The 12491-nt window shown below is 38.6% G+C and overlaps 1 protein-coding gene and 2 long non-coding RNA genes across 3 annotated transcripts in view; 2 read left to right on the top strand and 1 right to left on the bottom strand.

Annotated features, from left to right (window-relative positions):
• The window catches only part of cnksr3 (cnksr family member 3), a 35234-nt gene extending 33395 nt beyond the window's left edge, over window positions 1-1839 (top strand). The window contains exon 13 of the mRNA XM_079639097.1: window positions 1312-1839. Coding sequence (XP_079495223.1) covers window positions 1312-1604 — 293 coding nt within the window. The 3' untranslated portion in view covers window positions 1605-1839. The remainder of the gene's footprint in view (window positions 1-1311) is intronic.
• Window positions 1840-10600: 8761 nt separating this feature from the next.
• Window positions 10601-11743, top strand: LOC307012444. The gene is made up of 3 exons (XR_013800620.1): window positions 10601-10737; window positions 11255-11328; window positions 11603-11743. It is a non-coding gene; the product is annotated as an uncharacterized lncRNA (long non-coding RNA).
• On the bottom strand, window positions 11203-11863 carry LOC307012445. The gene is made up of 3 exons (XR_013800621.1): window positions 11774-11863; window positions 11419-11475; window positions 11203-11337 (listed from the first exon to the last, which is right to left on the bottom strand). It is a non-coding gene; the product is annotated as an uncharacterized lncRNA (long non-coding RNA).
• Between the last annotated feature and the right edge of the window lie 628 nt (window positions 11864-12491).

Below are 12491 nucleotides of genomic sequence, written 5' to 3'. Positions count from 1 at the left end.
AAGTAATGTAACTAGTTACTTTTTTAGGGAGTAATGCAATATTGTACCTTTTAAAAGTAACTTTCCCCTAAAGCTGAAGATTTTCCTCTTTAGGGGCTGTCGCACCGCAGAAACCTTTTCATAGTTCCTAGAACTATTGGCAGAAGTTCCCGTTTTTGGCGTGTTCGCACCGCAGGAAGTAGGAACTATTTTAGTTCTAGGAACTCCTTTTGGGGGAACTAATTTATCTCCTACTTCAGAGTAGAGTCTAACCCAGCACTATAGGAACTACCAGTGATGTTAGTGTATGCTGATTGGCCGAACGCACGTAAAACACCAGCACCCGCCATTTTTTAAAAAGGCTGTGTAAACACATATTATAGCCTATATATTTACTCCAGAAACTAACTCTACGAACATGGAAAACAGTGATAGATGGGCCTCTTAACCTTTGCGCTGAGGAGAAAATCCAACGCAACTTTGAGGGGACCAAGCTAAACATGATTATGTATTTCTGCTCAGCTAGCAATACTGGACATCAACCACATGGCATACGATAATACGTTTTCATATACGTATTAGATCGTAAACTAATGAACACGGAGAATGTGAGCAGTGTGAGCTCCGGCTCTGGCTGGCGTTCTCAGCTCCGTCAAAATAAAAGTCACAACAACAAGCGCGGCATACGTCACTTCAGATTTTCTACTGGCGGTGTGAATGCAACCAGGAAAATGTTCCTAAGGAAACCATTAGTTCTTAGTGTGAAAGCCCCTTATGATAAAATACTGTATCTCTCATTACAACCCTGTTCACCTGGTGTTTTGGCTGATGTCTTGCAAGTAAATTAATGAGTTTTTAAAAAAATCTTTGGATCTAATGGACAAAATAAGCTCGCTCAGTTTACATATGAACGCACACAGAGATGATATATACGGAGAGAGCATCAGCTTTGGTTTCTGCTCTGACAGCCGCAAGACTGTGTTAGAAATCAGGAATGGTGTGAGAACATTATACTTGATATGTTTTTCGTCTTCAAACAAACTTGGGTCTTAAGTTTAAATCCCGTCTGGCTAGCGCACTTCCCATAATGTTTACGCGTTAGCTCAGTAGGCAGAGAGTAGATGATGTTTTGTGGCTGTTTGAACGCACGTTTTCAACTACCTCTGGAAGTGGTCGAAAGTAGACAAGCTCAAAACGTTTTAGACACCGTACACACCTGTATTTAGCGTCGCTCACATGTGATCCGACGGACCAAAACGCATCTTAATACCAAGTGTATACAGGGCCTAAAAGTGTTTCCATCCTTAAATGTTGTGTCTTGTCTGTCCTCAGGTGAGGAGGTTTTGCACAGGTATCTGAGTAACGAACAGATCCCCACCATCTCAGAAGAGTCGCCCTGTTACCCACTGCCCTACCGGCCCACAGGCGAACGGCAGCTCGTCCGAGGGGTCGACCACATCCGCGGCAGCCAGTGTTTCATCAATGCAAACCTACACGACAGCGCCACCATACCCTACCAGGAAGCCATGGCACGCAAGCCTGCGCCGAAATCTCCCAAGAGACCCCCGTCTGAACCCTCTCTGCTCAGCAGCTGGATCGCGCGACTCAAGCTGCTCACGCACTGAAGGCTGCCATCCGTGTGCAGTATTATCTCTTAAAATCTGGAACGTTCCATAGGATCTGAGACCAGGATCTGTTGAAATTCAGCTCGGCCAGTATTAAAGACCTCCGCGGTGGAACGCCTGTTGCTTTTTCTTCGAGACACTACTGAAAACTCCCATTTCTCTGATTAATCAGGTCTTTAAAAGGATTTTCACTTGGAACTGTGTTATAAGTTATTAAATTTGTGCATATATTGTATATTATAGATACTGGTCCAACTTATTTTCCACTTGCTAAATAGCTTTCTATTTTAAACATATACGCCATGTAAGTTAAAGCTATTCCATCTCTGAAATATAGAGAAGAGAAGATATGAGCAAGAAAAAAGTAAACAAAAAAAGTTTTTTATTTTTTTAATAAGTGTCCCGACCCTTATTTAATAAACATAGCACATTGACATGTTTATAAGGCACTTAAATTCCTATTCATGTTTGGGAAATTTTCAGAATATAAAATTGACTTTCACGAGAGTGTGGCCACGCCTCACAGGAAGTTAGAATGGACTTTGAATTAGAATGACAGGAAGTTAAATCTTATAGGTAAGACTATCTTATAGGTAAGATGCAAGGTAATAATTTCAATGGTCCAAGACATTTTGACTAATTATGCCTGATAAGTAGAATCTATACGTTATTCTCAACTGATAAGACATATTGTACACTTCACACTCTCAACAGTCAACAGACTCTAACAGTCAAAAGTTTTTCATTGTGTCATACAGCACCACTATATTCAGGTCGGTAAGATTTTTTTTGAAGGAAATTAATTATTTTATTCAGCAGGGATGGTCAAATTGTTCAAAAAAGACAGTAAAACCTTTACATTGTTACAAAAGATTTCTATTTAAAATAAATGTCAAAGATTCAAAAGATTTCTGAGAAAATATGTATCTCTGTTTCCACAAAAATACTAAGCAACAATTGTATTGTTATTAACTGTGATAATATGTTACCAAATAAGCATATTTGAAGCATAATGTGACCTAAGACTCGAGAAATGATGCTGAAAATTCAGCTTTGACAACAAAGGATATTTTAAAATAGTTATTTAAACAGTTAAGTTATTTAACATTGTAATAATATTTCACAATATTACTGGTTTTATTTTTGATCAAATAAATGCAGCTGTGATGAGCATAAGAGACTTCTTTCACAAATATTAAAGCCCCCCTGATCACCAAAATGACAAATTGAATCCCTTAAAATAGCTTGAATGTAACTCTACACCCTTGCCTCATTTCGTATACGCGGTTCTATGAATATGCAAATTAGCCTCGCCTCCACTCACTCATACCAGCTCAGAGATCCACTCGTTGACGATCACACGTTGATCTGATTGGTTACAAGTTTGTGACGTCAGAAACACCAGCGATTTCAAACCATGTTTTTGAGACTGTCTTTGGTTCACTGCAGTTTTAAGGAGAAAATACTCCGCAATGGTGTTGACTATGAATTTGCTCATGGTTTGTCTTAAAGCATATTAAAAACACCACATATACATATAAACAACATTAATAGCTTGATTTTCACCACAGGGGGACTAAACGAAATAAAATCTAACCGACCACAAACTTTTGAATGGTGCTGTGTTATACTTCATTCCTTTGTTGTTGTTGTTGTTGAATATGGCCTATTTATTAAATACTACACAAATAGCAGTTTATTCTGTTCATTCCATTCCATTTTAATTTGACTTCCTTAAATTCATATTTAAATTAGCCTACATGGGCTGTCTTCATCCCGTTTGCTACCTCAATTCAAATTCAGGAATTGGCATTCTGAACTCAACTCTGAATGCCAGAGAACCCTGGTGAGAAGATTGATCTATTTCATTATAGCATGAAGTGTCTGCCACAGGAGCACAATATAAAGTCTGAAAGCCTTTTTACTTTACTAACTTACATTTCAGTGTGCAAATAACTGACTGTCTTAGATAATATAAAAGGTCTTCTGTTGCGAACGTTGTTCATGCTTAAATCATTTCAACAGTAACAGATGCAAACAAACAGTTATAAACAAGAACACTCTGGAGTCTTAAAACCAGGCTACTGTAACACTAGAGCAAGTCATAGTTTTGGGAAAGATAGGATACTACTTGATGCTTGTTTATGTTGTCAAACACTATTAATAAAGAATGCTTTAAATGGGAAAATCCTCTCATACCATGGATTCTTGTCTGGGGCAAATGTGACCAGCTAATATGTTCTATTATGGTTTTCCTCCAGGTGGCGCTAGTTTTTGGCTTGAGTTTTTTTGTATATCAAAAAAAGTAGGCTATAATTGTATAAATCTATTCATTCAGAAATTTTCTGCGTAAAATATAAATAAAAATGGTCTCTAAATGGCTTTAATCTATTACTTCTAACTATTTATACAGCATTAATCTATAAAACAGTTGTTTTTTGTTTTGTTTAATAAGGTAGCTAATCTTATCACAAGCTAATGGCTATTATTTGAGGGGTTTTTTTTCAATAGGCAGTTACTATGGCTTGGTGACAACCTCTCTGTGAAAGAGACCATTAATCAATGTAGCCTATTACTTGAATGTGGAACAAGACAAGCCTTAACCACTGTTGTTGGGATTGGATCACAAAGAGGTGGTATGGTATTCACATTTAGTTCAATTCACATTTATTTGTATAGCACTTTTCACAATACATGGTTTCAAAGCAGCTTTATAGAAAATGCAGGCTTCTAATCTACATTACAATTTCGATTGATCTGTTATCAGATGTCAAAGTAATATCTATTTGTCTATTTTTTAAAAAGTACAGTTCTAAGATAATGAAAATCATGCAGTTAGCTAGCATCAGGTATTAATTTAGGCAGAAACAATGCTCTAAAGTTGTGATCCCTGAAGTGCCAGCCTCATCAGCCCTGTGAAGGCCTCATCGACACGACAGCCATCGGCACTGATCCTCAACAAACTCGTCTCCATACCAGCGTGACTCCCACTTCCAACCAGATGGAACTGGATAAATACTCTAATTGTTCTGATCGCTACTGGTGGCTAAATACGACCCAGGTCTTGCTCGGTTTGTGCGGGACTGTCCCACATGTGCTATCTCGAAGATCCCCCGTCACCTACCCAAAGGTAAATTTGTACCACTTCACATCCCACATAGACCCTACCCTGGTCACACATCGGTATAGACGTCATCACTGATCTGCCTTCATCCAATTGACATCCTCATAGCTGTAGAACGATTCCCCAAGGCATGCCGCCTCGTCCCTTTGAAGGGGCTTCCATCTGCTATGGAGACCGCAGAAGCCCTCTTTCAACAAGTTTTTCGACGGCCTGCCTGAAAATGTAGTCTCTGACCACGACCCATTTATCTCATCAGTATGGATAGCCTACTTCCAACTGCTGGGGGTCTCTGTCAGCCTTACTTTGGGACACCATCCTCAAACAAATGGCCCTGTCCTGTCCTGTCCTGTTATTCATTTTTAAATTATTCATATTTTGCAAGATGTTGAGGAGGACAATAACGCTTTTTACAAGTTGAAGTCTAGTAATTACGGTAAATCAAAAATGGTGTGAACATATCACGTGAAATTCGGTTTGTGATGGTGATCTGTAAGGTCACGCTGAAAAAAATACCACCGCACAACCCATTGAGCTTTGGACGAGGATTAGGTTTAGAACTACAAACACGAATACAATTTTTTTTTAAACTTCAAACATGGGAGATGTGTTCGACCATCTGTTAAGTAGAGAGGTTTAGATAAAGGAGCTTGAGGAAGTAATAATCAACATTTAAATTCATAAAACATATTTATTTAATGTTATCTGTATTATATTTTAATCTGTAACAACAGTGTGAACTTTTATTTTAATCTGTGAACAGTGTGAACGGATAAAGATCCATTTGGCCATTAACTTTTAAATGCATCATTAGTATGCAAACATATGGGAGAGTTCTCATGAAAGACCAGCGATCAACGTGCTACTTCTTTTCTTTCTAATAAGGTAGGAAATTGAATGAAAAGAAATGTGTAAGATATTAACTGAGACAAGATGATTGACAAGCCAGGGTACAGTGACAGGATGCGCGTAACTGTGCGACAGAGGCTTTTATGACGTGATGGTCTCAAAGCTTGTTTACTCTTCTACACTCAAACGTATGTACTTTTTCTTCACAAAAATAGGCCTACTGTACATTTAGGGCGTAGTATAAATTAGGTGTGTTGAACTTGAAGTACCTCCACACAGACCGATCGTTGTGTGACAACAAAGTACCGCGAGAGCGATTCGAAAGCATGCGGAGCCGTCTGATCTCGGTACTTTGATGTCACACTCTGATCAGTTTGCGCAGCGCTGCTTCAAATCCACCAGACCGCACCAGACCTTATTCACAGCAGCTCCATCTTTGATTTATTAGGGGAATGAAAGCGAGGCTGTGAGGGATAGATATATATCTCTTCAGTGGGTTGTACTGTTATTTGTGTTTTTGGATTACTGCAAACACTAAAAAACACTTACGAAACACTGCATATAAGTCTCTTTCTGAGACATTTCAGTATACCAATAACCCAGACAATATGAGCTGTGTAAAATTATAAGTGATTTAGGAGCTTTATACAGCTTTTTACAGCTGATGCCATTGAAAACGGTGTCTTTCCCTCACAGCCTCGCACTGCTCTTAATAAGGTAGTTTGGCCACCAATTTTGGCCACCAAGCTCGAATTTTTAGGCACTTTACTCTCTTATTTATTTATAATTAATTACCAGAATATTTACAAAATTTGTACAAACATATACAACTGTTTTAGTTTATTATTGCTACGTATAAACAAATTAGTCTTTTTTGCTTTTTCATTTTTGAAATGGTCTAAAGTAGGCTAGTGCCATATTGTTTAATTTCTTTTATAAATTGTTTAAAATTTGGCTTAATTTAGCCATTTTCTTTAGTCTAGATGGGATGTACCCAAAAAGTGAAAGTGAGGAGCATTTATGGGTACAAGTCGGGAACCGGCCTACTTTACATATTTCAAGGGTGCTGAATCCAAAAAAACTGGTACCCAAGCGAAATTGTGAGTTTTTTACCTTCTAATTTGCATATCAAAATGGCCACCAAATTGCCTATCTTGCTCAGTTGTTGGACGATTTTCCCCTAGTTTTTTTTTGTAAGTAGGCAATCAAGATGAAGAAATTAAGTTTCTAGATCGATAGTCAAGGGTCAGAGCAAAGATATAATGGAGGCTCACTGCCTTTTTTATGTATATATATATGCAAAATACCAACTTTTAAGGTGAAATTAAGCATTATTTGTGTGATTTTTTAATGCCGACATACATATTCAATCAATATCACTCTTAAATGTTCCGAGTGTATATATGATATGTGATGTATTCCAGGGGTTTTCAAACTTCTTGTGTGTGGACCACTATTTGTAATCAAGAATTTTTGCGGACCACCTCATATTATAATAAAATATGTTTACACACAGTCCTACCTGAATTAATCCGCACCTGGTCATCACATCAGTACAACAGGCTTGTTAAAATAAAGTTTACTGCACACAACGGCTGCTACATATTTAATTTATTTAAGCTTCCTGAGGGCATAATCAGATTCATTTGAACAACAGGCTTGTGGCTTGAGTTTGTCCATTTAACAGCACATCCGCAAAACATTTCAGAAACGCGAAACTAAATGGAAATTAAAATAATAACAGGCCTTATTCATTCCATTTATAAACATTTTGTTTCATATAAACTGCCTATAAAGGCTATGCGTGATGTGATAATGAGAACATTTGCCTCTGCCTTATACACATTTAATGAAAACACAGTATGCCTACTCCAGGTTAAAAATGTTAAAAAGTTGTCAAAAGGAAAAGCCATTGGAGTCTATTTGCCAGCCCGATATGAACGTAATATCCCCCTTTGTCCACCTCCACATCTTTCCCTTCCTCTTTTTATCGTCTGTCTATATTTTGTTTTAGTTGTTCTTGTTGCTTTTCTGCAACAGATGAATAACAATTTATTCGTTTTTATGTTTTATTCATAGATATTTCGTTTTATTCTCCCACATCCCGCACACACAGAGTGAGTGCATTACCGCCCGCGCTCGCACTCTGTCATCAAATCTAGTCCCGCGCCGCACGTCTCTAGATCGAGAGCCGAGTATAGCGGCGGGAAATATCGGACTCGGGCAGAGAATCTAAGCTCTAAACAGGACAGAGTAACACGGCGGATATGGCTCATTGTTTTGACGATGTAGTTAGGGGGCAGGCATGTGTTGCTTAGGCGGCCGCCTTTAGCACAGCACAGAGAAGGCAAATAAGCAAAGTGGCGAAATCAGAATTAAATATAAACGATATATACGACATGTCAAAATCCATATCGTGTTTTAAAAAAATCTATATATTTTAAATATCGAGATATCGCCCACCCCTAATGCCTACATATTCTTTTTATTTAAAAAACATTTTATGGGAATTTCCTCATAAAATGAAGGTAAAAAAATATTATTTTATATTTTATTTTGCCTTTCCACGGACCACCTGCAGTACCCTCACGGACCACAAGTGGTCCACGGACCACAGTTTGGGAATGGCTGATGTATTCCATATTACATAATAACTAAGAAAAAAACCATTGCAAGTTGTCTGAGATTAATTTTTTTTAATGCAAATTAAGCATTTGTTCTCTAAATTCTAAGACGGGAAAAACCCAGGTGAATGGGGAAAAAAACACCATGAAACTTCACTTGAACAGATCAACAGATCACATCTTGTTTCTGTATATTTTCTTTCATGTTTGTAGCTTAATTGCTTTGCTTTTTTCTGTTAGATTTTTAGTTCTGTAGGCTAGTTCACTCCCTCTGTAAATTGGTTTTGGTAAATTGTTTTTATACCCTTAGTTTGCTTGTGTGCCATTTCTTTGGAATTTCATTTTGATTAGTATTTCTTTCTGCAGTCCTTTTCCAAGTTCTTTGGTTACTCCTTGCCTTGGTATACTTGAGGACTACAACTCCACATTTAAACAAGGACATTGGTCATCACTCTGACATGCACACATTGCAGTGCATAACAGCCCTGATTTTCGGCATTTGCACTGGCGTGTTGTGCATTGTTTTTTACAGGTACACAGGATAATTTCCAGACAACTTTCAGGTATTGGATTCTGTGACATAAGAATGGGCTGTAGTCCTGAACCGCCATGTTTCCATCCCATGTCCAAGGGTGAAGGAAGCTCAGGTGTGGCATAGTGAGCATTTCTCCAAACCATTGCCTGGTAGTGTATACTCTCAGCAGATGGAAGTGGAGGTTTGCCTTGTTGCCGGCAATCGGCATTACATGAATGTGATATTTAAAAGTATAATAAAACGTTTAAAACAAGACATTTGTTTTGTTTAGAGAGAGAGAGCGAGAGAGAGAGAGAGAGAGAGAGAGAGAGAGAGAGAGAGAGAGAGAGAGAGAGAGAGAGAGAGAGAGAGAGATCTAACATCTCACAGTTCAATTTGTAAACATTAAAGGTGCCATGTGTAAAAATTGAGGTAAAATTATCCAAAAAATGAGCTACACGCATCAAAAGAATGAGAAGAAATAAAGGCAATGATGTCATTAAAAAAATGTCAAGTTATAGTGCTGCAGAGATATCAACCTTAATTAGCATTAGCATTTCTAGCCACGGCCCGACAGGTGTTGTAATACCAGTTTCGGCCATGGGAGGCGGTATGCGGGCCACATAACCACCAGCCAACCTGCAATACACGACACGAATAACTCGCACGGCTTGTGGGCGTACTTGAACCTGATGTCTATCGTGTGGAAAGTACAGAGCCCACTACTTCATTTCAATTCAGGGAAGAGAGCGGAAGGATGGCTGAAGCCTTTGGCAAGAGACCCCTACAACCACCGCGCTCTGAAGCACAAATCAGATCAGATAAGAAAAGGACCGCTCGTCACGGTCCGGGCTCGAAAGCGCGGGGGACGGCGGGCGAACTGCAGCGCATAGCCCTGTTTTACAACGTTCAGCACCCATTCTGACACGCCCGGGATCGCTCCCCATGCTTTCGCACGCATAGCTAGGGGCAGAATGGTCTCCGTGTTCTGACCGCCGCACTGCGCGGGTTCGAGAAACTGAAACGGAGGTATCAACACGGCGCGCGCGCCCTCGTTGTCTGAAGAGTGCTGCTCGCTGACGACAGAAGCCGGCTGTTTCACATTCAATGACTCGGTCGCTAAGGACGGAGAACAATTTGTGGCGCGAACAGGTCATTTGTAGCCTACTGTATCTTTCAACAGTGTTCGTGTTTTTTTTACTATAGTAGAGATGATCGGTTCACGTGCGCTGTCTGATGTTTACTGCATCACTCGACATGGAGAGGTTGGGTAAAGTAATAATTACAAGAGCTTCACGGTTATCAGATACAAGCATTTAACGGCCCTGTAGTATATATATATATATAAATAGTTATTTGTGTTTGCGCACGTGATATCAGGAAGCAATGTAACGTTACCTGTAATACACACATGATGGCAATGCGCAAATCGTGTGTGTGTGTGTGTCACAAATCATTATTGTTTCTTCAACTTATTAAAATATCTTACTTTACTGCAACTATCTGTTTCTGCTTCTTTATCATATTTATAGTGTGTGATTTATAAAATACCATATCCTACATCACATATTTTGATATGTGAGGTATACTGCCCCCATCTGGTATGGAATGTGGAGTATGACTTGATTTTTTTTGCCAGACAATGGCTGCATTCCAAACCGCATACTTCCCTACTATTTAGTATGGGAAAAAGAGTAGGCGAGCGAAAAAGTATGTATGAATCCAAAAGAGTAGGCGAGAATTACCTGGGTGACGTACTAATTATCGCGAGATTCGGACTTAAGTGCGTTCCAATATGCCTACTTTCCTACTATATAGTAGGCGAAAACAGTACGTGAAGGAAGCAGTACGTTCGAAACATCAGTATTCATAAAAGAGTAGGCGAGAAGTTCCCGGATGGCTTACTGCTTCCAGCCAGATTTTTGAGTGCTCAACCGGTGGATACTCTTCTATCCCAGGAGGCCACGCGAGGGGATACGTCATTATCAAACATCACGGAGATCAGCGACGCGCGGGGTTTCAAATGTGAGTAAACACGGTTCCTTGTGTTAAAATTGCATGTGTTAAACTACTATAGAGTAAACGTTTTAACTGTTGAAGGTGTAAAGGAGTTAGACAGTATAGTATGATTGTGATTTGGCTGTAAAAACACGTTTTATTATGTATAACGTTAGCTCTAGCTGACGGGAGCTGCAGTAAGGACACGTAAGTTACGTCTCTAACGTGGATTTACATAACCATAAACATCTTAAAGACGCTTATTTTAAACGTCTATTTACATCTGACAGGAACATCTTTTATAAGTATTGCAGAAGAGCACATCACAACATGAAATATCCATCTGAGTGATATGTGTGCTATTATGTAGAACATATCTATAAAGTAACTAAACATAAGTTATCTATTTTATTTGTCCATTAGTACTGTTGATAAATTGAGGAACATGTATGTTGGATAAAAAGTTAAAACAACCTCAACATGTAAATGTAGTGTTGAGCTCATAAATCACAGAGGTTATGGGAGTCTTGTCTGGATGTTGCAGGGACAGAAGAACAGATGTGGGTTTATCCGGTGGAGAGAGGCTCATGAAGCTGATGCTGTCATCAAAGGCTTTGAGTGAGTATACTACAGAAATTAATAATAATTTAAATATTAAGTTGTAGTTTATTTTAATTATTGTAATTTCAAACAGAGTTATTACAGCACCTTTCTGATTCTTGATTTCTGTGCATTTGCTGCTCAGCTGTTGTGGTGGAGCAGGACCTGCAAGGAAAGATGATGGTGGCATTTGTGGAAAAAAAGTGTTCTTGTCTGCTAAATAATACTGAAATCAAATGACATTGTGCTGTTAAAACTACTGCTTTTGTGTTATGTTTGTGCATTTTTGTAGGATCTGAAATGTCAGCAGACTGGTGTGAGCACTGAGGATGAGGAGCACAGAGCTGAATCCTGGAGATCGTGCCATGGACGAGACCCTCCATCACTCCACCGGCCCTTATTGCCTCAGATCGTGAAGCGCAACACATCACGCAACAAACTCCGGCACTCCGGCACGGCTCACCTCTGGCGGTCCGCTGGTTCATCAGAATAAAGCCGCAGAATGGGAACCGCTGTGTTGAGATGGCAGTAGATGTGGTTCAGTGCCTGTAGCCTATATACATGATTGTAGTTTGAATAAAGCTTTGTTTCATGTGTTGACTTGCATTTGTTTATTATGTGATGGTGACTTTCATTCATTAATTTACTCCTTTATTAATATTTATCATTGTTGTCAGTAAATCAAATATCATTATTTAATTAATTGTTTGAATGAAAATGTAGATATGTTCACAATATACACATCTAGAGTGTATTCATGCATAGCTATGTCATATGACATACATTACATTTTGTTTGTTTTATTGATTTTTTTCAGTAAAAAGTAATTAAGTATCGGTCAGTATTTGTCACGGTAAGCCACTTTTGCTTGTGGATGAAAATGTTTGGATATAAAATAGGCTAAAGAAATTAACAACATATTCAAGAGATGACAATTTTGGGATTTCGTAATAAAAATAAATAATATCGTTAAGGATAAAACGGTGGGTCACATGAGTAGGGTTAAATATAAGAACTTAAATCAACCCTAAATGTATTCTCAAAATAAATGGGCAGCAGTTTCTTTAAAAAGACCATAAAATGAGCAAGTTTAATCAATATCAAGATATTTACAGATAGATGAATTAAACGTGTCGTTCAAATCTTTTAAGTTGTTGCACTTGTGATAACGCGTCGTAGGT

This window comes from Phoxinus phoxinus (genome assembly GCF_949152265.1).
Source record: "Phoxinus phoxinus genome assembly, chromosome: 16".
Taxonomy (NCBI): Eukaryota; Metazoa; Chordata; class Actinopteri; order Cypriniformes; family Leuciscidae; genus Phoxinus; species Phoxinus phoxinus.
The sequence above is the reverse complement of the archived record's forward strand: the minus strand, read 5'-3'. Positions and strand labels throughout refer to the sequence as shown.